Source organism: Aythya ferina (genome assembly GCF_964211825.1).
Source record: "Aythya ferina genome assembly, chromosome: 7".
In the NCBI taxonomy this organism is placed as follows: domain Eukaryota; kingdom Metazoa; phylum Chordata; class Aves; order Anseriformes; family Anatidae; genus Aythya; species Aythya ferina.
Window position 1 is genome coordinate 3,196,569 of NC_140302.1, and position 26,061 is coordinate 3,222,629.

The 26,061-nt window shown below is 39.2% G+C and overlaps 1 protein-coding gene across 1 annotated transcript; it reads left to right on the forward strand.

Moving 5' to 3' along the window:
• The first annotated feature begins 903 nt into the window (after nt 1–903).
• On the forward strand, nt 904–25,770 carry LOC311439941 (solute carrier family 22 member 15-like). The gene is made up of 12 exons (XM_084526262.1): nt 904–2,092; nt 3,169–3,315; nt 7,110–7,242; nt 7,869–8,033; nt 9,693–9,822; nt 10,825–11,046; nt 11,832–11,972; nt 13,838–13,923; nt 17,823–17,931; nt 22,292–22,364; nt 22,851–23,009; nt 24,004–25,770. Exons 1-12 carry the CDS (start codon nt 2,003–2,005, stop codon nt 24,028–24,030), a joined length of 1,482 nt encoding a protein of 493 aa, XP_084382388.1. The 5' UTR covers nt 904–2,002; the 3' UTR covers nt 24,031–25,770.
• Nucleotides 25,771–26,061: the final 291 nt, after the last annotated feature.

Genomic DNA, 26,061 nt, shown 5'->3' on the forward strand with positions numbered 1-26,061 from the left:
GTTTTGCCATGGAGCCTGATGCTGTTTTAGACTTAAATTGAATTTAAGCTGCTAAAGGCAACTTCAAAATGCAGCAGCATTAAATATTTTAATTATATGTTCTTCTCAGAGAAAAGTTAAAATCAGATGCTTAATCTACCAAAAGAGTGTGGCTTCCTAGGGAAGTGTTGGATTTTTTTTTTTTTAATTAAAACTTTTAAAACTTTTTCTATGCTAGCTTTTTTTTTTTTTTTTCTTTCTTCTCCATGCAGCATTATTGTGCTTGTGCCAAAAAACAGACTTTGTTTTGTGTTTCCTAGTGAACGGAGCTCTCTGGTACACTGGAGGAGGCAGTGAATGGGAGAACTTGGGCCTTTCCTCGTTTAAATCTCACTTCTAGTAAGCTGTTAACATCCCTAGCAAAGCCCAAACAAAACACTCAGTAACCTAGTTTTCTGGATCTTTTGTGCAAGGATTCATTAACTACTATTTATAGTTACTGTGTTCTGTGCATTATGAAAGTATATCCTAGAAACACAGGCTATCTGTAAGGGACCCTGCAGTGATTCAATTCCCAATGTCAGAACAGTTCATGCAGCATTAACCCCCCCCCACCTACTGAAGAAATTGTGGCTGTTGGAAAACAATGCTGATTTTTTCCTTTATTTGTTCAACTGATGTTTCACGCATAGCAGGAACATTCATGAAAGCAGCCTAAAAGCTGTCTTCCAGCTGTTTAACGTGATGCTGGTGAGACCTGCTCAAAACATGATCATGTAGTGATGCTGAAATTCTGCTGTGCTTCTGTCCCAGGCTGAAGTGTTCAAGGAGAAGCAGATGCAGTGATGGTGAGAGCTATTTGTGAGTCTTTTATGCAAGAGACCTTAAGCATTCTTTATTTTCCACAGTAAGCTGGGAACACAGGACTGAGCAGGAGAAGAAACCTAACAGGTCCTGTAAAATCAGTAGACTTCGACAATTATTTTCATGCTTTCTGTTCTGCTCAGGAGCAAAACGGGAGCCTGCCATGCTTAAGTCTACCTGTGGTTGCCAAGGTTCAGCAACAGGCTGCTCTGTTTGAATTAAGGTAGGAATCATGAAAGCAGATGGAGCAGAGAGACTAAGGACTATCCTAGGATAAAACCTAGGATTTCACTACTGTCTGCTAATGTTTGGTGCCAAAAGGGGTGAGGAAGCTCAGAAATGGTTTAGGAAGTCCCTGGTATCCTGCTGTCAGAGTTCCAAGGTAAGCAGCACTTTGACCCTCACTTAACACTTCCTGGCCAACATAACCACAGTGTTGCATGGCACACACGGCCAAACCCTATTAATTTTAATTTTCCTGCACTAAGAAAACTAAGGGGAGGTCATCCTAGCTTATTGCCTCAGAGGAAATGGACTTTATCATGGAGTTGAAGAGAGAGGCTTAATAAAGCAACAAAACAGATCACCTGCATAAAGGTAGTGTAATAGTAAAGCTGAATTTTCAAACCTAATGCTAGGAAAAATGCAGGCATAACCATGTGTGTTACAGTCCAGAAAGACTCCATTGCACTTAACATGCTTTTGTGTCAACTCCTCCTTTTCCCAGATCCAACTAGAAAGTAGTAGTGTCTACCCTTAATGCTGGAAGGGCCAACTTAAATAGCCACAGCTTCCTCTGTTGCCCACAGGGTTGGTCCATGGACCTTTTAGGTGCCACTGTGGAAACGGGATGAAAGCCCTAAGGGTACGAATGTTTTTGGTAGGGCTGGATGAGGCAAGCAGAGCTGACTTCCCAGGTCGGGCCCGAGCAACACTGCCCGTTGGTAGCAGCTGGACTAAAGCCTGGTGGAAAAACCCGATTTCTCTCAAAATCGCGGAGGAGGGGGGGGTTTCCCTGCCCTGAGAAGGGCTCGAGCCGTAGGCAGGTGGCGGCCCCATCCCGTCAGGGAGGTGAGGGGCCGGGCCGGGCCGTGCCGGGCGGGGCGAGGCGGGGCCGTGCCGGCAGCGCGGCGCTGTGGCGGCCGCGGCCCGCGGGGCCATGGCGGCGGGGCTGGAGGAGGCCTTCGGGGCGGCGGGGGAGTTCGGCGGCGGGCAGCGGCGCCTCACCGCCTTCCTCGTGCTGCTGCAGGTGGGTGAGCCGCCGGGGGCCGGGCTGCGTGGAAGGAAGCTGCTTTATTTTTTTAATTAGCCGTCGGTGGAAGTGATATTTCACGGGGCTGTCCTTACACAACGCCCGCAGCCCTCCATGCAAACGTGGATCTGTCGCTCCCGGCCCCGCTGTGAGAGGCGTCCTCCTGTCAGCGCGGTGCTGCAGGGGGGATTCAAGCACTGCTGGGGGGAAGGAAGCGGTGCTGCCAGGTTGTGGCTTTGTGTCTGCAGCTTGTTTCTCCGGGTACGTTCAAGGTAAGCGTCTGATAAAACAGCTCTGGAGCCCTCAGTGCAAGCCCGCCACCCCAAGATGCTCCCTGGACGTTCAGAACTGTCCCGCTGATGGCAGCGTGCCAAAAATGATCACCGAGACCTAAGGGTGTCGGTTTAAGTCAAAAGAAAAAAGTCACACAAGTTGGAAGGCATTCACAACATCAAAGCCATAGGATGCGTGAATGTGCTTACAAGGATTTCTCTATGAGAACCTTTTTTATTCCTGAACTTCCTAGTTTTCCCAGTGATCAGGCAAGGGTTGCACTCGCTGCAATGGAAAGAACAAGCAGAAGTTCAAAAACAAATGCACGAAATCTCCCTCACATTTCTAGTACTCACTGACTTGTCACTGCAGGTTGTATTCTTTGAGTAAAGTAAGTAAAAAGATTTATTTATTATTTTTTTTTTTTTAAAGAACCTTGGCCTTACGGTTAAATCTTAGCTGTGAAACTGTGCTGAAGTTCTTAATGCCTTCCTTTCTTATCCCTGGCTAAAAAAAAAAACAGCAAAAAAGAGAGAGAACAACTCTGGAACACATGAAGCAAGATGAAGCAGTCACTGAAGGTGCATCGGTAACTTTGGAGTGGTGCCTGTTGCTTCCAGCTGCCCTGATGATCAGGTCGTGGGCATTTAAACACAGTAGACTGATAGCACTTGGTTTGCGCTGCTGAATGAAGGGAAATTGTGCATTGTTAATTTAATGAAAAGCTTATGGTATGCCAACAGAAAGGGTGGTTTCTCTTTGGGACTGTTCAGGGTAAGTGATGTGTATCTTGTTTTAAGGTATACGTGGCTTGTCAGTCAATGCTCATCGTGCTGGTGGGAGCTATGCCTGAGTATCGTATAGACCAGGAAGGAATTCCAGCGAGCAAAGCTGAGCTTGCCAAGCATATCCATTTCACGAGCAACTTCACATCTATCGTAACTGAGGCAAGTACTTCCGTCGCGCCTGTTTATTCTTTTCTTGGGATTTAGGCCACCAGTGCTTGAGGAAGTTGAGCAGGGCTTTCTTGTGCTATTAAAAATTACCGGAACCATCCATCTGGATCTTCTCATTTATTCTTATTTTGTTTAAACTGAAATTTTATTATTAAATTATTAGTTGGGTTTTCCTAGTGTAAAACCAATACACTTAGTAGGTTCGTTAATTTGTTTTCAGTTTTCTTCATCTTCACATGTTTTTGAAAGTCATTGATTGTGACAATAATCATTTAACTACTGTTTATAACTCCAGAATTTCGCATGAGATCCTCCTAATGTCTCTTTTCCACCAAGAAAAGCTTCTATTTGTCATGTCTGTGCAATCTGTGATATGTATTAATGCTTTCCTCTGGAGTTGTTGAATTAGCTTCTCAGAGAAGATGCATCTTAAAGATGAAAACGAGCATGAAAGGGCAGTATATGCACCACATGTCTGGGTATTCTCATGGACGGTGAGAGTGGGAGCTGGAACAGATTGATGTTCGCTGAGTGGGACGAAAGCTTGACCCTTCATCCTCATGCCTTGCGAATTCCACGCAGAAGGCTGCGTTCGCTTTTTGCTAGTCCCTGGGCTATAATCAGTCAGGGAAGTGCGAGTGACCTAAGCATTGCTGCCAGTGCCAGAAAAAAGATTGTGTGGGTGGCTTGGCTTCTAGCGTAAACTGTCAGAATTCTGCTGGCTGGGCTCTTGCAGCGGCTGTCAGTAACTTGCTAAGACAGGATAGCTCTTGGCGTGGCTGGTGCCCAATTTTTGCTTCCTTCCCATTATCACGAATGTGACTGTGTAGTGTTTATCTTGGAAAAATGTAATGACTAAGAAATAAGAAGGAATGTTACGATATTGGGTCATATCCTCTGTCAGAAACAGATTTTCTTGATTAGCGTAATTTCCAAAATCACCCTTCAATTTGAGACTGTCAGCAGGATGCACGATATGGAGTAATGCTTAATTTACAGTCAGAAAAAAAGTAAATTTAATACTGTATTTTAAACGTAGGAGCGAGTGTGCCTATTTCCAAAAAATGTAGTGATTTTGAAGACTTCCTAAAAACAAACAAACAAAACTGTTTCCATTCATTTTAGTAACTAGTTTTTTTTATTACATTGTTAATAAATGTGTATATATATTTTCATGTCTTAGATGCTGGCCAACATTTTGCTGGATGTTAATGGTCTAGGAAGTAAATCAAACTGCTGTAGGGATTTTAAAGAGCTAGAGGATGGTCTGTTATGGTGATAGCAAAGTTGGCAATGTTATTGTTGGCAAGCTGCAGTTAATTTTGACAAATATTTAACCAGTTCCTTCTATGCCAGTAAAGTAGATGGATGCATTCTTTTGAAAGATATATTTTTCACAGATTATATCAGACTCGGTAAACTATGAGCATCTCCCAGTCACATACTAAGCAGCAGAAGCAACAGTTTGCAAATCAATCTTTTCTCTCGTCATCTCCTGAGAGGAAGCTGCTTTTATAAAATTTATTTCCTATATTTTGCTGACGTTATGGAGTTTAAATCATAAATATTTTCAGTTCTGTTCTGGCTTGGCAGCAGCACCGTTCTGCTCTGAAGCTCAACAAAACTTCAGAGGAGCTCTTAAGATCTGGTTCAAGAAATAATCATTATAATCAGTTTTGGCGTAACTAAGATTTTGTAAATAACAGCTCAGGGTTTGTTTTTAGAAAGTATAGTTGTTTGAGTTGCTTCTTGGATTGCCATCAGTTCAGTCCCCCTGCTTTATTTAACAGGTGATACTTAGGAAGGTGAGTTAAGGAAACTATTTTACATTGGTGTAGAAATCATCCTTTAATTTTGAGAAGTTGAATTTTACAACCATATCTAGGACCTGAAAGGCTGTTTTCTGTCTCGTATCCGTCTGAAACACTGCAGATGAGAACTGGGAGTTTGAAATTTGTATGCTGTGGCGTGCTAGCACAGAGGAGGAGGACTCACGCCAGCAGTGCTCTGTGTCTTGGAGAGGACGCGCTGCGATATTTTTATCCCAGATGAAATTTCCTGAGGATTTGTGCCCAGGAATATTTTATTGCTTAAGCCTCCTCAGAAAGTTAAGAAAACGTAAGTTTTGTGAGTTACGTCTTTATCTGCCATAATAGGGTGGAATCTAATACTATACCAAGAAGGTACAGTAGTAGGAAAGTAGCTGCGAGTGCTGCTGCGCAGGAGTTACACCATCCCAGAGTATCCAAAAATACTCCAAAACTCTGAAGTGTTGAAACTGGGTACATTCGACTAAAGTGAATGCTGTTAAGTCTCGTCCTACTCCTGCAGTCTGCTGTCTTGCAGGCTGCTGGATGGGCAGGGTGCAGGTTACCAGAGTGGTGGGACAGATAGAGCCACATCTTATCTCTACGCTGCCACTACGAGAGTCAGGATTGATGAATGAAAGCACAGGTTTCTTCAGATTGCTCTAATTACAAGTTTCTGAAAATGCCTGATACTCTGTGGGGATCTGTATTAATTCAGGGTTGAGGCTGTGGTGTGCTGTGTAGGATTCTGGTCATATGCCTCTTCCCTGATCCCTGTCACCCCTTTGAATCCTTCCATTTCTTAAAAACCATCCAAGCAAACAAACAAACAAAAAAAATTCTAAGTGGTATTAGGATCCTTCTTCCTTTAATGAAAGGAAATGCTGCAGATATCATTTAGCAGATATCATTTAAAAAGTCAGCACAACACCGTTTTGGTTTGACTACTCATCCCCTTTCCTGGTAAGTTTCCTTGCACATTACATATAATTATTAAATATTTCTTTCTGTAAGGCTTTGCACTGAATTAGTTAAATTGTTTTCCAGGAACATGACTTGGGATATTCTGATCACGCTTCTTTCCCAGCTTCATGATGTGAGCAATATCTGTAAATCCCAGCAGCACATTTCTGTTGCTGCTGATTGTTGTGTGTAGCAGGGGGGCTGCACAAGCCAGCTGCGTGCCTTGCCCCACCAGGACATATTTTGCTTCCTACTATTTCCCACCCACTGTCAGTTCATGCTGTTCTTTTCTGTAGAACAGATTACTTTTGCTTCAGTTTAGCTTTTGCATGAGGTAGAAAGTACATTTTATAAAGAAACCCATCATTTGTTTCTAACTCTTCTTTGTTTGGTCATAAATGTGTGCACACAATAAAATACTAAGAGGTATCCATGAGCAGTTAATAAGTATTTTGTGAAGTTCTTACAAAACAAGTCGTCTTTAGGACACCTTTCCATACTCCTTTCCTGCTTCTCTTTAACACGTGTACAGTGCAGGGCAACAGCATCAGGAATTAGGGCTGCACAGCAGTAGCAGTCTCAGTACTAAAAGCATGAGCATGCTTTATTTTTGTTAATGAATAATTTTTATTACTTGTTCATTGAAATAACTAAGCTTACGTAGAAATGTCTGAGCAGTTTAAAAATTGAAAAACTCCTAATTTTAACTTGTTACTTTGTCAAACGGGAATGGAGGTGAAAATAAGTACTTTTCGAAGAAATATCATCATAATGTAAGCTTTTGACTTGGTAAATTTAGAGGGAGATGTCTGTTAGGGAGGAAAAAATGCTAATGCTGGCCTGTGCAGCAAACCTGGAACAAATAATGAATTGGATGTAAAGAAAGCGATGGGAAATGGCACCAGGAGAATTTTGGTAGTTGTCCTTGTTTTGGAGAAAGCCAACAACTTGCTGTTAATACTTAGGACAATAAGAAAATTCTTTTATTACAATTATTATTATTGTTTTTGATAGTGGTATCTAATTGAACAAGAAGCCTACAAAGTGAGCCTTGCATCATCCCTATTTTTTGCTGGATTGCTTATTGGAAACATCACGTTTGGCCCTTTGTCAGATAGACTGGGCAGGAAACCAGTGTATATGTCAGGTAAGACTGTTAAAAGTGTTCTCATGTGTTCTGCATGGATAACAACATTGCTGGTTTGGCCCTGCCTGTGGGCCACCCTGCCGTGGCACTGATACGGAGTCCATGGTCTTGTTAAGTATTTCGTCTAGAGTAATGCAGCACTAAACGTGGTTGATATGAGTGTGCTCAGCAGCACAGTGGGCTCTGGAAGATCAGTGAAAGATGAAAAATATCCAATTTTCGCAATGACTTTGCTATTTGAGTGCAGTGCTGCATGCATTGCTTGCCATTTTGCACCCCAATAAAAAAAAATAATCACTTTTTGGGGGAGAAGATGGGGGAGAATCTGAATTTCTTTAGAGTGGATAACTTAGGTTCTGCTATTTTGTTTTCCAGCTGGGCTTGCAACAGCTGGAAAGGGGTCACTTTTAAAATTACAACATTGTCTCAAGGAAGCAATATCTTTGTTATTGTAGAGCTAAAGTGTAAGACTTGCAGATGGTCGTAGTTTTCCCATAGTATGATTTCAGAAAGCCAGACGTGACAGATGAGTACTGTAGACTCACTGCAGTCACTGTGCTCCATGCCTTTCTTCTGAGATCAGGCTGCATAGCACAAGTACTAATGTTATTTTATTCTCTCTGCAGGTCTATTTTTTGATGTCCTTTTTGGGTATGTTACAGCATTAGCTCCAAATTATGGCGTGTTTGCAGTTTCACGTTTCTTTGTTGGAATTGTGAATGGTGGAATGGCTCTTGTGTCTTTTGTCCTAACACAGGAATATGTAGGAAAATCATTTTGGTCATTTACAGGTGGGATTTGGGAATGTTTAATCATTATTACTCTGCCAAGTGTTGTTCTGACTGTCAATACCTTACTTGCTACAAATTAAAAAATAGAAAATGTCGAGTTAGTTAGGATGTCAAATGAGCATGGTGCTGATTCATCGAAGATCTAATTTTTGTGCTTAAATAAGGAACATAGGATTGGGTTTGCCTGATAAGTAGCAAAAGTAGGGTTTTTAAGTGGTGTCCTGGTCTGTCCTAACTGAAACCACGACAAGTGGGTACACTGATTCCAAAAATTTCCTGTATTTGTGCATTGCATTACACTGAAAAAAAAATAAAAATAAAAAGGCAGATCCTGCCAGTTCTGAATGGTGCTGTACAGTATCTTGGGAAAATATTCTTTGAAGTGTTCTTTGGAATTTCTCTGACCACAAAATGATTGTGTTTTTTACTTCTATTGGATGTGCTGACCCTCCAGTATTTTTAAATGTCCTTTTTCTATGCCACTGCCAAGACTTAAAGTAAATTTAACACTTGCGTGTTGTGCTGTTGTAAAACTGAAGTAGCTCAGACTGAAAAACCTTTTCAGCCAGCGCAGCATGGGGAAAAACTCGGTCCAAGTGCTGACTCGCTGTGACCGTGAGCGTATTCCTCTATGTTCTCCAGTTACCTCATTCTGCTATTTTCTCATTTCTCCTCTGGACTCTCGGGGATGTAGGAGGCAGTTGTGGTTTGTCGATAGCTTTCTGTTTCAGTTGTGTTTTTTCAAGTACTGAGTTTTCTTCTCCCGCATTCACTTTTTTGACTCACGTCATCTCTCTCCCTCCCCTCCTTCCCCCTTGCCCTTGTCTCTATCTCAGCTCTCCCCAGCCTTTCTCCCTGCAGGGCCAGCCTCCTGAAGGACCGACGAGACAGCCCGCTTCCTGCCGCTTGTCACTTTAGGTGCTTTATTCTAGTTCTGCCCAGCTGTTGGCAAAGAGGTGCTGCACAACTGATCAGGGGCCGAAGGAGAGGAAGCTGCTGAACGCTGCTCAGCAGCGTTAAAGAAGCTCTCCTAGGTGCTGCCTGTGAACTAGGCTGTGTGTGCGATAGCTGAGAGCTTCGGGGTTAGTACGAGACCTCCTGTGTTAGCCTGCAGAAGGTTTGCTGGTAGGCTTTTGGAATGGAAGTTGACCCTGTGTTTTTAAAGGTTTTATTTACACTTGTTCATCAGAAGCTTGCTGTAGCGTACCTCCGGTTTGCAGCTGTTGATATACTGACCTCAGTCCTTGTGTTTTCATAGCTTCCTTGCAATTTCTGTTCCAGCTTGCCACCTCTATTCAAGATTTTCTTAAAGACCTAAATAAATCAGTTGCAATGCTTCCCCTTCCTGTCTTTGGGTTTTCTCTTTGGTCTGTAGGTTTTTGTTGGTTTCTTGATCTGTTCTATGCACCGCCCTTTGTTTTTGAAAGGAAACCAGCCCTGCTCGCCTTCCCCCACTCACCCAGTTATACAAAGGCGTTCGTCAGTAGGATTGCACAATACACTTAAGCCAGCTGGTTCACAGAGTGCCATAAAGATACTGTAAGGATTGCAGTGCTATTTTATTTAGATCTATCAAGGGATAGTGATCTGAGGTTTCTACTTAAGTTTGGTTTTGGTTTTTGGATATCTGTAGTCACTTTTTTGCTCTTGTATTTCCAGGTTCATTAACTAATTTGACGTTTGCGGTTGGCATTGCTGTTTATGCTTTACTGGGTTACTGTGTAAGAGAGTGGCGTCACCTGGCATTGGTATCAAACACTCCAGGAGTCATCTTCCTTCTTCTTTCGTTGTAAGTAGTTCCCGTGCATTGTAATGATAAAAATTATGCATTGATTTAACGGTTATTTTTCTTATTATAGTTCAGAAGAGCGGTATAAACAAGGATGATATTTTTCTGTATGTTTTTATGAACCAAGCAGAAGAAAATCATGTAGTGAAGGAGGAAGCATTTTTAAACAAAGCAGAAGGTCAGGACTACCCGGAAGAAAAGCTTGCATTTCTGTTTGCTGTTACAGTTGTGGCAGCCAGCATTGCGAAGAGCAGCTGTATGCCAGCTGTCTAATAAAGCTTGATTACAAATCTGCTTGGGGAAGGAAAGGCCTGCCAGAGGCCGTGAGCTGGAGCATCAGCCAGGAACACAGCCTCCTGCCAAAGATGGGTTTTGGTGCTTGAGAAGTTTTGGAATTGCTCCTAGAGGAGGGGTTTTAGAATTAATTTTTAAGACAGGCATGTGTGCAAAGGGAAATAAGTGAGAGCACTTGGAATTGTGTTTCTAGTGTGAGATGTCCTGTATCTGCATGTTTTTGAGGTCCCTTGTGTCTGTTTCTGTCACTATTGCATTTGCGTTCTCCTATTTAGAAATCCTCCATAGACATTGTTGTAAAAAATGTTATGAAATATAGCAGTATTTAAAAAACTGAACGTGCTAGCATTGTGTTGTTAGAAATTATGCTTTTAAAATACCAAATTATATCCTGTGTACACTTCTGATAGTTAGAGCTTCAGAAAAAATAAAAGCATTATTAGTGTAGTAGGTTCTCTAAACTTGTCTCAACATGACTGAGTGCTTTGACAAGCGTTTCCAACTATCTTTCTATAAAGTTAACCATATATTATTATCAGAGTATGTGGAATTTAATTGTCAGAACAGTGTAAATAAAACGTATTTTTCTGAATTTTGCATTGGTAACATTTGTTTTGCTTTGATTATTGATTTGCAAAACAGGGAGCTTGATTTTAGTGCTTTGCTCATAGGAACAAACTTGTCTTCATTGATTTTCTTTCCTGTTAGTATGCTGCCAGAATCCCCACGATGGCTGTATTCCCAAGGGAAAACTGCAGAAGCTGAAGATGTGATGCAATATATTGCCCTTGGTAATGGAAAAGAAAGATTAAATCTAAAATTAAAACCAAGTGCAGGAACTTCACTGAAGGATGAATCGCCACCTGGTATACTAAACTTAGTAAAACACCCAGTCCTTCGGTGGCGAACCATCATACTTATGTACATCTGGTACGTAATAACAAGACACTGAGATGCTGTGAATGAGTCAGACATGAAGAAACTGTTAAGATTTTCATCATTTTTTCTTATAAATGCTGTCCTAAAACTAATCATAAATCTGTCGGTTAATGAGGGCAGACAGTAAACATCTAAAATGGTGTATTGTAAAGCTGATGTTTCATTATTATTTCTGTTGCAGTTTCAGTATGTTATTTAGAATCTGCCTCAAAGCCTGCTAAGAAATCATCTGGTGAAAACATAATATTTACTTTCAGTGAAATGAGAAGCCAAAGCAGAAATTGAGAGGATATATATTTGAGCCGGTTTTAGGAAAAAACTATATGGACTATATGGAGTAGAGATCTGGAGTAAGAGTTGGAATAAGTGTAAGAAATGAGATGTAAGAACACGTGGGTCAGTGCAGGAAAACTAGGGGTGATATAAAACACAGGTAGCATATTAGGTGCTGTTTTTGCTTTTGCAACTTGTGGAAAAAATGATGTCAGCACAGAAAGATCAGCTAACTAACCTAGAAAAAAAAAAAAACAAAGATCATAGAAAATTCCAGAAGTTATGCTGTGTATGTGTATGAGCATTTGTTTTTCCCTTTCACATAGTTCACTTAAATAGGAACTATTTTCTTTGTTGTATTTCTCCTTTTCGGCAAAATAAGAGCCTCTTCTTAACGCATTAACTGAAAATAGCTAATCTATAACTTGGAATAATTTGCCTTTTAAATCTTAACCTTTAAAGATTAGATATGCTTGTAATCTAACTTTTATGGTTGTTTTTAGGTATGTCTGCAGCTTGGTATACTATGGGCTAACTTTAAATGCTGGTGAATTAGGAGGAAATCTTTATTTAAATGTGGCTCTTTATGGCCTTGTGGAAGTTCCAGCCTTTCCACTCTGCATGTTCTTTATTGAGAAACCTTGGTAAGAAAAACTTACTTCATAGTTTTCTGCACATATTTGTAGACAGCCTAGAAAAACGTTAACGTTTTTCTTGGGAAGATACTTCACTGTTCTTCTAAACCAGTTTTCTTTATGGATTAAGTCAGCTGCAGGGGGTTCCGGAGTTGATATTGAAATGGGAATTTAATTTTCTACCTTTTCCATCCTTTAGTTTTGTTGGTAGTTTGAATTACTCAAGGCATGGGATTTTCCATGATTCATGTTATTAAAAATAACAAGTTTGGTCTTTATAGAGAAAAATATGCGTAGTTTTAGGTCAGAGGTTGGACTCGATGATCTTGAGGTCTCTTCCAACCTAGAAAATTCTGTGATTCTGTGATTCTGTTCAGTTATTTAAGTATCTATAGCTTGTATATACCTATTACTTACTTTGTTTAGAGTGACTTAGATGTACTACAAAGTTTACAAACTACAACTGAAAACAATTTTTAGCATTGTTCATTTTTACTTAAATTTTTCAAAGAGACCTTTGAAGGGTGAACTGTTCAGTTACTGTGAAGGCATGGATGGTCGATGCCCATGTCTTCTCATACTTGACAGTATTTGGAGGCCATCCTTTGGTTGGGCACTTCTTTTTTCTTCAGCGGCTGGATAGTCAGTGTCAGGGCACAGAGCTACCTGGGGTTTCACATAACTTTCAGCTGGAGCATTTTTGTAATGGTGTCTTAGTCTCATTGAGATCAGTGGAAAAATGACTTTCTTCATCAAGGTGAGGATATCACATTTACGATTTGTTTGGCAGTAAAAGAAGCTGTAGGCTCTGCCAAGCAAAAAATAAATAATTAAAAAAAAACAAACAACACCAACCTTCACCCAAAACCTAGAAAACTTAAGGACATTATTTTAAACCACAAAGAGCACAAATCTTTTCCTACATGTTAATTTCTTTGTATTTTGAAATTTTTAGTTTACCTGGCAAAAGTTTTTTTGTTTGTTTGTTTGTTTTTGATTCTTGAAATAAGGAATATGTAGTTTTGTGCACTTAATGGGAAAAAAAAGGTGGCAAGCCAGCTGCTCTGTTTTTGTTCAGCTGTAGCGAACAGTTCCTTCAGGCACAGCTGTCTTGTTGCAAAAATATTTAGAAGATTTTTAAAATAAATATTTAGTTGCTTGTAGATTAACTGCAGTTCTTCTAATTAGGGATAGTAGATAGAAGTAGCTGTGAGAATTAATGAAATAATGAGCATAAATAGTTCTTGTACATGCTTGCAAATTGATGCTAAGGATGTATTTGTAGGCCTATGAAGGTGATTATGAAATATTTAAGTATGGCAGATGTAGTGATGGGTTGGTGTTTTTCTATCCTGTCTACTTCTTTTTTATTTTATAGCTCTAGGTAGTAGAAACAACTTTTACTTACTTTTGCATGTATACTTATACATGAAAAAGCTTACAAAGTAGTTTTGCTTTGTTGTAACTGCATATATTCATGTCATCTTGTAAAAATACAGATTAAGAAGCTCAAGAAGTACTTCTTAAATTGTTATGATGTTGGTGTATATGCACTGTGATACCTTTCAGTGGCAAAAACAAAGTCTGTGAATTCCTGTTGCTGAAGTAGATGGGTTCTTATTAAAAATCTGGAAGTTGGTCGTGTTATTAAAAATATAGATGGGTTCTTCTTAAAAATCTAGAAGTAGGAAAGCATTTGTGGGAGACCTTTGGTACACAGAGCTGGGAGAAGTATAGGATTTTAAGCACTTAATGTGGTAGGATAGGTACATAACTTAAGTTGCTGTATGTTTCAGCTGGTGTTTTGCAGAGGGATTCAAAATATCCTGAAGGACTTTGTTTCCGTCTTTATCTGGGTGCTCTTTTCCTTCTAGGTCTGGAAGACGTAAAACTATGATGTGCTTTCTGATATTTGCAGGATTTGCCTGTATGTTTACCATGTTTTTACCAAAAAGCTCTGGTAAGTATGTAGTGCTGCCAAAGTAGGTGTTACATTGTTTTGTCAGCTTTTATTTGAATAATGACTATTTCCTGACTCTCCCCTCCAAGGCTGGTCAGGTAGCCAGGGTCCTGTCTGTGTTGCTTTTAACCTCTTGTAGACATAATTAGCCCCTACTAGGACCTGTTAATTGACTACGTTTGTCTGACTCCAAGCTCTTTGCTCTCAGAAGGTCAGAACAACCGATCATGTTCAGTTTCAAATACTGACACTGCATTCATTCATCCCTGTTAATCAGTTTAGCTTAAAATGTTGCTTTTAATAACAAGACTGCAGGGCTATAATTTAGTTAGATCTTGTTGGTATGAGGCACGAAGGTTAATTTTACATTTGTTTTAGTGGCATGCAGTGTTTTTAGAAATATAAACTGAGACTTCTGAATTAAAAACTTAACTCATCACTTAAAAGGAAAACAAAAACAAAACACACTGAGGGTAAAAAAACAAAAAACAAAAACAAAAAAACCCCACGCACTTATTTTGTGTTTGGAACTTAGAAATGGAGGTTGCAATTGCAGTATGGAAGCCGTGGGATGGCAAGAAGCTTTGCTGTCTTTCTCAGCTTTGTACTCTACTGCTGCAGTGTACTGTTGTGAGGACAACTCGTGGTAACAGTATTGTCAAATATTTCTGATCTCAAAAGATGTCTTTTTTTCTGTCATCATCAGTGACCTTCACGGATTTTTTTTTCTTTTCACGTTTCTTTCCATTTCCAGTGCATTTGTTCTGTAGTAGTATGTACCTTAACCACTGAAAATGTAGGTCTAAATGACTAACAGAAGTGGCCACTCAGATTCTGGTTTTCATAATGTTGCCTCGGTAGAAATGTTTTAACTTCACCGGTCTGTTAACACCATAGAGCACCAGTGATGTGATTACAAAGTAGGTTTCTTAGGTTGTGTTTATCTTTAACAGATATAAATGCTGTCTGGCATCCACTTCAAATTAATTGCAGAAAAGCATAAGAAAAAAAAAAAAGAGAAAAAAAATCTCCTAATCCTATTTGCCATGCTTGCATTAATCGAAATCCTCAGACATTTTGTTGTTCCTTTTATTGAGACCATCTCTTCCCTGTTCGTACTTCTCATTATATATTTAAAAAAAGGCACAAAAGAAAAGCAGTAGTGACTAATCAGGATAGGGTAGTAATTGATAAAGAAATGCTAAATTCCAGGAAATCGTCTTTTTTTTTTTTTTTTTTTCAGTTGAGTTGACTTTAATCCCATAAAAAGTTCTTATTTTCCTTTGTGGTAAGAGTAATCCTGGTTCTTGGCCCAGAATGATCTGTATCTCTCAAGCAGAAAGAAATTCAGCTCTGAGCATGATGAAGATGAGTCACTTCCGTGGATGCATCGAGGGTTCAGTGATACGAATATCGCATTGGGAGCTGCTGAGGGAGAGTGGCAGCGGAGGGGGAATTGAGCTGGAATGTTATTTTCTTTCAAAAGCTGCTGTAAAGCAGGAAGACTTTTCCATTTTGTGTTGCTTTATATCGTAGTAGACAAAGCACACTCCTAGCCCAGGGCTAACTCACTCAGAATTTACCTGGCTGTACTGAACACAGCCATAACCTTTGGTGACTTCCATTGATATGCTTTCGAGTGAAGAAAGCAAGCTTCCAGTTCTTTAACTCAGTTTTGTCTCAACCTTTGTTGATGTTGGGTACTTTCTTTTGTGCTGAGAACTACCCTTTCCTTGTGGATACTTTTTCTAAAGTAAACTTGAAGACTCCTTTAGTCCTAAAGTGCTGTTTAACTGAACTTCTGATAAAGATGACATCCAGAGGGAGAATCTACATTATGACACTGCGAATGAGACTTAGTGACATTGATGGCATCAAACCCTGATCACTAACTCCTGTTCTAGAAACTCTTAAACATCAGCACTGTTTGTTACCATTTTACCTCACTGTGCTGCTCTAAATTCTATAATAGAATTCAATTAATAGAAGATAAGTCTTCAGAAATAAACTCAAATGCTTGAATTTAGTCAGAACTTGCAACTTTGTCTTTGACCAAAGTTTGCAAAAGTTGCCCCAACTGCAGTATTTCAGACAAAATTGCATACATATTGTTACTACTGGACATTCAAGTGAGAGGATATTATACCAAATAGAAGGGAAATGTTAAAGAAGCTGCACTGATATGCTTGGCTGGATCTAGCAAATGACCTATAAATAACTGGTTGCCAGAATCCCCATATGAGAGAAGTGCATTCCTGCTTAGTGGTGGTACATATGTAGAGAAAATAATAGAGTGTTGCGTAAGAGTTGCTAAATATATTTTTTCAATGAGGAAGATGCAACAAATGTCTGAGCTTACTTACAAAGGATGCTGACGTGCAGTGAATTTACAGCGTGCTTCTAATCCTGCAGTAATTCCCCATGCAGACAGCCTTCAGCCTCCCCTGGGGGAGTGAATGTGGAGAAGAAAGTGCACTTCAAATTCACTCCTGAGCTTCTGGGTGCTAATTTCTCTGTCTAGACAGACTCTTTTTCTGTTTTGATAGTAAGACCAGAACTTCCTAAGTGCACTAATGCTATATTTCGAATATGTATATGGATATACAGCGTTTAACTTAAGTCTCCCTGGGAGAGAAGCAGTACATTTTAAAACACATTTGAGAATTACAGATCTCTTCTTCATTGCTTCATGTTTGGTTGATGAAAGAAAAGGTATGTCCCGGCTTCATGATGGCAGCCAGCAAGGCTTTGAAGAGCAGCTTTGCATCTGGCAACTGTATGAAATACTTGAGTTCTTACTGAGCAAAAGGAGAGCTTGGGTGAAAAATATTATATCTGTTTGGCATGAATTACGGAAATAACTGCAAAAATACATCACACGAATTAAATCAAGCTTCTGGATTTCAGTTTACATACAAATGAATTTCTGCTGCAGTTGAAATAAAATTTGATTTGACCAGATGACTAGAATTGAAAATATTCAAGGGAAAGATTTCAAGGAAAAACAATAGAGAAGCAATGCGATTTTCACATTACTTAGCATCATTTGATCCAAAATGAAACATATGCTGAACTCAGTGCTGGGGAAGAGAATCTGAAATGCACCTAATCAGAGCATTCATCCTTTTTCAAGTTCTGACAATAAATAAATAAATTCTCTACTTATTAAAATAGGTAGTACAAACATGATCATATCCCAAGTCAGAGTAACTGGAATCAGGTTTTTGCAGAACTTTAAAAGATCCAGTCTGGTTCGGTCAACTAAAGGTTGTCTATGAGTCAAGGAGGCTGCGTTAGCATTCATTCTTCAGAATTACAGGGCTGCTGCTTCTCAAGTGCCAACAGGATGTCCCTGGGGAGCAGATAAGCTTCTGAGGTGAATCAAGTTTTAATGGTTTTAATTTAATATATTAGTTAAGGAGATTTTATTGTCTGCTAGTGCTTGTCAAAAGATGCAATTATGTGGTAAGGTTCTTCTGTTTGCAGAGCTGGAGGCCCTTCCTTCTACAGCTATAGTAGTTTTTAGAATCCACCCACCCCTTAAAAAAAAAAATAAATAAATGTTGCTTGTCTTGTCCCTAAATATACCTTTACATATTTGTTCTTCTGCTAGCTTTTATGCTAGTTGGGAAGAAAAGAAGTATGGTTAGTTGTGTGGGGGGTTTAAAAAAAGGCACATAGATTAAATATTGTTTTTGCATGAAAGTCTCATAAAAAGGACCAGATGCTTTCAACGTTGTGTAAAAAGAGTAAGAAAACAGTGTTTATATATTATTTTTATAAGATACCATTTTATATATGATGATACTTTTTATATAAAATATTTATGTATACATATATATATATTATCTATATAGTTGTATGTATATGCTTAGAACTTATTTTCTTTTTCTTGAAAGGTTTGCTCCTCAGTCCCACTTTGTTAGCTTTGTGTGGAAAAATGATGGTCAGCGCTGCTTTCAATATTGTCTATATTTATACATCTGAACTCTACCCAACAGTACTGAGGTAACTGAACAGAGCTTGGAGGTAAATTCAAAGCCTTTCCATGCGCAGTGATCCTGATTGCTGGTGTGATTATTTTGACCTGAAATATCAATATGAGTTCTTTCTTTAGTTGAGACAGTTTGTCTCGGCTTGAAAGGGCTTCTCCTAGTACTTCTGTGTTTTGCAGCCGGGTGCTTTCTGGGGTGGTTTCTGGCAATCTCCACTAGGGCTAAATCAGAATTTAAAAATAAATAAATAAATAAAAAATAAAGCAGCCTTCACGCTCTGCAGTGGTAGGTGCCATGTTTCATTTATGCTACTGATTTGGGAAGTAAAATTATTATAGGTTGCAGAACTGAACATACTGATGTGATGGAAGTGTATGCTAACTTAATTACAAATATAGAATGCGCAGTAAGGACTACTTACAGTGCTTCCGTGTACTTAAATTTCCAACATAATTATGTTTGTTTGCCTCTTGAAAAACAAGTGCTTTTATATATCTCTTAATTAGGTATTCATAATGCAACTCATTTCATACTTTCTGCATGGCAATGATTTGCTTTATAACATTTAATTCATGAACAAGCGGGCTAAAACCTTACTTTATTTTTCATGTTCCTAACGAACTTTGTAAGGCTGAGCTCTCTCCTTTTGTCCCGAGATAAACCTGAGACAGGAAGATAAATGCTTCCTAGTCCTGTTATCCTCAGCTGCCATTTCAGTTCCATGTGGTTTTCTGAATGATACTCCAAGTACACGTTCAGAGTTTGAGCCATATTGCACTAGTTGCTCAAAAACAGCACGTTTCAAAAGTTGAGCATTCCTTTCAGAGAGCAGGAAAATGAAATGCTGAGTGGAGTAGGAAGGTGTCCTGGCTGGTAGATGCATCCTCTAGCATCTAAGAAGTATTTCTAAGGATGGTGACACCCTTCACTTGATTCCAGGAAACTGGGGCCTTTGTGGGGAGAGGGGCAGGGAGAGTGGGAGACTGCTTGGATGGGCTTTTTATTTCTTTTGAAGTTCACCATTTCCCATATGTTACAGAGGCTATACTGTGAATGCAGTTTTTGCAATAAAACTTGTGAGGATGGAGGTGGATTGGCTGTTGCTAGCTACGCAGCTTGTCATCCTTGGCAAAGGTTTAGCTTTAATATACAAGTCACAAGCATGCTGACTGAAACTGCATTTGGAGGTTTGCTTACATTCTCTCAATCCAAACTTCTGTGTCCTTCTGAGGTCTCATTCTTGATTTTTTTTTAATTATTATCATTTTTATTATTTTTATTATGTTTTTACTATTATTGTTTATTTTTATTGTTTTTGTTTACCGTCCCCTCTGCTTTTCTGGAGTTGGGAATTGAGAATCAAATCTGATTTCAATTTCTCATCTTTTCTTTGTTTCACTGTGTTCTTGTAATTTATATTAATGCCTTCTGAAGTTCCACTGGTGTTCAGGGCCAAGTATTGTACGTGTCTAACTCATACCTAGCTGGAATTGCAGTAGTGTCTCAGCATCTTTGAAACTAGATGTTAGTGACGAGGATGTTTGATTTTTTTGTTTGTTTGGTTTGGCTTTGTTAATCTGTGGAATTGCTGCTTCATTTGAGAATCTGCACTAGTATTGTGGTATAAAAGTCACTGCGTGTCAAAGATGTGGAATGCTAGTAGAGAGAACGTGAGAGTAAGTTCAGAAAATCACCAGCTTCTTTGAGACAGATTGTGCTTAATAGTATGAAAAACTAATACGTTAGACAATATGAAAATTCCCCACATGTGGCACATTATACATTCAAAAATGTGTTTGTTATCTCTCTGGTATTTTAATTAACTACCAATATTAGAGTTCAGGCAAGAACAGTGATGGGAAAGTGGTTAATTTTAAGATAAAACATCAGCACCATCTGGTGGTCTTTGTAAAGCTTTGTAGTGATCCCGGCATTCCTCCAGCAGGGAGCCTTGCCACGCCATGCGATGAGACATGTCCCATTTCTGAGGTAGAAGAGAGGAGGTGGAATAAATTGGTTTTGTTTTTTTTATCCAATTGGATATTCTGCAGAGAAGTTAAATGTCTTCAGTAGTACAACTCCTTACTTAAACCTTCTAATCACTTCAAGCATGAAGACCATGCTAAGCGTATTTTTTTCCTGATACTTGGTACTTGGAGGAATGAGGAATGCATCTCGTGCTAGAAATGAAGTGCTGCAAACTGAAGTGTGCACATTTGGGGCGTTTTTCCTCCCTTCTTAATGTGTCTTCAGAATACCTGTTGGGGAACAGAAAGTCAAAAATAGAAAGCATCACTTCTGCTTTTTGAACAAAAAGGAAGGTTATCTTGCAGTGTTTGGAAACAGAATGAAATCATAGCTCTAGTAATACAGATCTAAATCACAGTTAGTTGTTGTTTTTTTTTTTGGAGAAAATGGTTGCAAAGTTATGCTATCCTTGTACATAATGTGTACAATCAGAGTGGGGGCACTGAACTGCCTAGGATGTCATCAGAAAGCGTATATGCTTATTTTCACAGCAGGAAAGCTAGCATGTTCTTTATTTTTCTGTCAGTGGTTTCCCTTCTGCTCTCTGGCTTTCTTGGCAAGGAGCGTTCAGGTGAACAATCCTTGGTAAGCACAGTGCAGTGTGCGAGCAGCAGACAGGCTTTTGCACCTGTGCAGGGTGTTTGCTGTGCAGGCAGTGCTGGCGGAGCAGCGCAGCTAGAGGAGTGCTGCGTGGCAGATGGAATTAGCCAGGCAGCTGCAGCAGGACTAATTGGCTTGAGCAAAGCCCTGGGCTGATGTGATTACCCTGGCTGTGGAGCTATTTTGGCTGGCATTAGTTGAGCGCTGTGCTCCGTGGTGTGGTGGGAGCGAGGGCAGCAGTCAGGGTTAGCAGGGGAGAAGTGAGGCACCGAGGTGAGAGCGGCGGTGGGTGGGCAGCTGCCAGCAGCTCAGCACCTCCTGGATGCTTCCCACAGCTCTTGAGCAGGAATGCATCTTTCCTCTGGGTTGCCATAACATTGTTCTGCATAGCCCAAACTATGCTGGGTTCTGGAGTAATGATGTCCCAAAGTCTTTTAACAACTGTTTGCTGTTTGCATTGGAATTCAAACAAAATGTTTTGCTTGTATGATCACCTTTTGCCATGCTTCCTCCCAGTAGGAAAAAAGCTGGCATATCTCTGGGCGTTGACAGACTTAAGGTTTGTGGGAACGATGCTCCTAAATGGATGGTTTGGATTACTGACTGGAATCTCTCATCTCTTACGGATTTTGATAGAGGGGAGGAGATAGGACTTGTCTTTTGGGGTTTGGATCGATGTTGCTTCAAAGTGAGGAAGTGTGGGTTGCTATTTTCCTTTTCCCAGGAGGATGTGATGAGAGAATAGAGAATAGGTTGCTTTTCTATTTATTGTTACACTCAAGTCGCTAGCTTTTCATCAGCTCCTTCCATCATCTGTTTCCCGTAACCTGTGCAAAGGGCCATTAGGAAGGGTGGTGGATGTGGGTGGTTTTGGTGCTCTGGTGACCCGTGTCACCTCTCTGCTTGTCGTCTTTTATCCTGGCGCTGTCTTCCTGTGTTCAGAGAAGGAAAAGGAAATGGGCTGAGGGGGAGAAGCTCAGCTCAGTCGTGTGAGAGGAAGAAACTGGGAGATGTGGGAAGGAGAACAGCTGCTGTGAGCCGGTTCTTGCTGTCCAGCGCATGAGCGCTGCCAGTGTCAGTCTCCAAAGGAAGATTTTTAGGGGTGATACAAACATGGAGGGTTTTGCATTTGATCAGCAAATGAAAGACTTTGGGGCTTTTTGTCCATTTCTTAAGGAGGGTCCTGCCATCCTAGGCCATGCTTTATTATCGTTTAGTCTTGATGAGATTGTTTCAAACCTGCCTGAAAATGGAAGGTTGTGCAGAATTCAGCAGTTTATAGCGACACATCCGGCCGAACGTTTTCAAGCTCCAAGGTAGCATATACTTTTCTGTGTGGAGGTGAGCACTGACTCTTTATCTCTTTAACCTGAGGCAACAGAAGAGATAGGAGATGCCACTTGGGTTGTTCTGTCCGAAGGTCCTGCCAAATTGTGAAATGGTTCCCCATCCAGCACAGGGATGTCCAATTATATTACCCTGTATGGTAGGCCGGAAAACCTAGCTCTGTTCAAGCTGTTGTGAAGGACTGCTTTTTGTTAGGGTTTTGAAAAGGTGTGACGGACCTTTTAGCAGTAGTAGAAGATCTTGAAGTAACCGCTGGAGGGCTTTAAAAACTTATTCTTTTTAATTTTAATACAGTCAGTAGCAAACTAAACAAAAGACAAGTCATTTCTGACAGTGCTACCACACGTTGCAGTTCTGTGTTCTGAAGCTGCGTATCTTTCATCCTTTGTTTGAAACAGAAATGCTGGCTTGGGTGTCTGTTCCATGTCTTGCAGATTTGGAGGCATTCTGGCTCCCTTTGTGCCATCTATGGTAAGACTGATTTTAATTTTTATATAACAAACGTGTTAGGTTCTCTCAAAAGCATGTTGCTCATTTTGGTACCACATACGTCTATATCACTTGAGAAGATATTTTCAAGAAAAAAATAAATCAGCTTTTAGAAATGATGAACAAGATGTTTGAAAGTACCTAGTGTATTACCCTTTGTGGAAAGAATCTAGTTACTCTGTGTTGTCTTAATATTTCATCTATTAGTGAAGTGATTACCATGTAATGCTTTCTGTACTGCTAAGGCCCACTCTGTAGCTGAATGCTTTTAGCGTGTAAACAATTAAAGTTTCCATGAAGCTATTTCTGAGAAATGACATTTATTGGGTTTCTTTGTTTTATTAGTACACGGGTAATTGCACACATGGAAGAGTTTTAGCTTTTCAGTGTTGACTGCAGTTCACATGGATCATGTATTTTAAGAGCAGGAAATTGTGATGTTTTTCTGTTATGGATTTGTAATTTCAGAAATCTCTCAGCCCTTCTGTACCATTGGTGGTGTTCGGAATCAGTGGGCTGTCAGCAGGATTCCTGACTCTCCTTCTGCCAGAAACACTGAATAAGCCAATTGCAGAGAGCATTGAAGATCTTCAGAGTCCCAAATACAGAGTGCTTATAAATGAAAAGGCAGAGTATTTTTTTTGTGTTGTATTCCATTTTTCTCCCTTTATCTTAGGTAAACCATAATTTAGCACATACTGCCTAGGTTGTGCCTGAATGGACATGCACATGAACATTTAAAAGCCATCTTTCTCTCACGTTCAATGGAGATGAAATTTATTCTTTTTGCTTGGCTTTTAAAGATGTGAAAGGCTAGATGCCTTCACATATATATATATTAAATTTTATGTAAATCAATACTATTCTGTTTGCTTAAAGAAAATCAATTTTAGGGCAATCTAAGATAATCAGGGACATCACATTCAATAACATGCCTGTACTCATAGTAAAACAACTAGATGTATTTTAAATTACTGGATTGTGCCTTTTTCTCTGTCATGATTTGTAATGGAATATAATCTAGAATTAATGTGTATTTGAGGAAATGTTTAATCCATTATTAGTCCTCTTGGTTAGAGCCATTTAAAGCATTTTCCTGTTGTAGATAGACATTAAATAATCTTTTGAAATGGGAAATTGAAGTTTTGTTTGTTTCAACAGGCAACAACCACAGAATAGAAAATGGGAGGTATATCTACTAAGTTGGGGAACAGCTTCATAGAGGAATTATTTTTTTTAAATAATAAAAAGTTAAAAGAATTTCTTGTAACAAAGAAATCATTAACTTAGAACAAAGGAGGCTTAGTATAGATAAAAAAGAACACATGCTTTCCTTGTGGTTTTTCTTTGTGCCAGTTTGTTAATTATCTGGTTGTTACTATATTCAATCAGTTCAGTCATATTACCCACAGTTTATGCTTACTGTATCTTAATCCACGTCAATACTGCATACAGCTGAAAGGGGGGAAAAACTAATTTCTGTGCTTTTTGAATGTCATTTCACTACTTTTTTTTTATTTTAAATAATGGATTCTGTTTTTCACATTTAATAGCCTACAAAATTGGACAAGAAAAATAAGACATAATCTGTTTTTCAGTAATTATTTTTCCTGTCTGACAGGCAAACCAGCTGGAAGAAAGCACTTAAGTTTCAGAAGGTCTCCCTGTGCTGGAAAAAATGAACCCTCCGTTGAGAAGGTGCTGTAACAGCTGAAGGGCAGAGTCTTGCTGTATATATCGGAGTGGAAAAGTTGGAGGACTCGTGTATAATGCTGTTAATAGCATGCTGAACAGTTTTATGCGAAGGCAAGTTGAGAAGATGGAAAAAGTTGATCAAAGCTTGTGAGGAAAGAAGTGATTAATCGGTGCTTTAATGTAATGACTTAACAAAACGATACTTTGGACTTCTCTATGGCTTCATAAATGAAGAATTCAATTAATTTATGTTACAAAATATAACTGCTAGCTTCAGATAATAAAATGTTGCAACTGAAGTGACGTGTATGATGTAAAATTCAGATGGCCTTACATATTCAGACAAGCTGTAACGGTCAAAAATAACAGCAATCCTGGATATGCTAATTTTCTCTACCAGGTTTTTGCCTGTAAATTACAGTATACCTCATTGTGTAGAGACAAAAGATTTTGATGTAGTTGGTCTTTGTATGCCTAACATAGGAAGACTGAACAGGAGATCTGGAAGGAGAATAAATGGGTTTCATTGTGGGAAGAAATATTTTTTTGATACAGTTGAACATGAAAAGGCATGTAAAGTTAAAATAACACTATATGGGAAAAATGGTGTCAAGCCTTTAAGATGGGAAAAAGGTGCACTTAAAGGATGGGGTGAGTAGCCTTTTAGTCAAAAGGTTATTAGCTCCAGCTGTACATGTGAAACTGGAAATTACTGAATGTGTTATATATTGTATAATATATGTAATAATATATAATCCAAAATTATATAGATTTCCCATGTGACATTCTTTTTGGGGGGGGGATAGTTTGCTTATCATTTAATATATTTATGATGGAATAGATATATCAAAAAGGTTACAGTTACAACAGCCAACACAATTATGTTATTTAAAAAAAAGTTTACTGTCTGTATTACAGAGTGCTGCTGTCACCAGGACGTTTACCAAGGCATTTTGAAGAATACTTTTATCATTTTGGTTTTGGTCTGTTATTCAATGAATCTGTAAGGAAAATGTTACAGAAGAGCTTGTGTATTTGAGCAAGTTTCACAGTTAAATAATAGTTCTGCAGATAAGTGCACCCATGCAAATATGTGTGCGTTTTATGCATGTATGAATATAAATGTACGTGTGGATTGCTCTGCCTGGATGCCACGATGTATTGCACGTAGGTTATCTGTGTGTGCTTTACAAACAGCCAGATTAGGTCCCCACAAGGTGAAAATCAACTGGCAATCAGAACACCTAGATAATATTGACATAAGGGTGGATTGCGTGTGCATTTATTTATTTTCTGGGGCTGCAGCTTGATGGCAAACGGCCTGTAGAATATGCTGCAAACTTGTATCATTTATTTACTCATCGTTTTTGTAATGTTTCACTGTGAGGAACTGAGTTGATGATTTTTTTCTTGAATAATATTAATATTTTCTGTTGCATTAACATTTATAATCATGGAGACTAATTATACCACTTCTAAAGATAATTGGGTCAGCAGGGATATGGTAAAAAAAACATCTTTTGTTACTGTTCACTTATTTTTTTTTATTATAACTAATAAAATTTAATATGGAATAGAACAATATACAGTTGTATTCCCAAAGCAGAGACAAGACTCTGGAGCAGAAGGATTGTGAAGGATTATGTGGTGAGAATCTGTTTCTTCCACATTAAATAAATCAGCCTATACCAGAGCTTTTTGCCTCTGCTGTTTATTCCTGCGGGGGGGAGGAGGGATTGGGGTGGGAATAATGGGAAACAAAAACCAGGAAACAAAGATCATTTGCATTTTGAAGTGCTTATTTTCTGCTTCATTTCACCTGGAATTAATGATTTCTTTACTTAGGGTGACTTCTGTGAATTTGGTGGATTGATGACCTACCTGAAGTTCTTTTTGTGTGTGTAGGCTGTTTGCATTGTTTGGTACTTTCATCTCCAGCATCCAAAAGAGAATATGAAGGGGAACATCAACTCCCATTTTTGCT

Coding starts and splice junctions, on each gene's coding strand:
- LOC311439941 (XM_084526262.1), top strand. CDS start 2,003: ATGGCGGCGGGGCTGGAGGAGGCCTTCGGGGCGGCGGGGGAGTTCGGC. Junction 11,973..13,837: donor TTCTTTATTGAGAAACCTTG/GTAAGAAAAACT, acceptor TTTTCCTTCTAG/GTCTGGAAGACGTAAAACTA. Junction 22,365..22,850: donor CTCCCTTTGTGCCATCTATG/GTAAGACTGATT, acceptor TTGTAATTTCAG/AAATCTCTCAGCCCTTCTGT.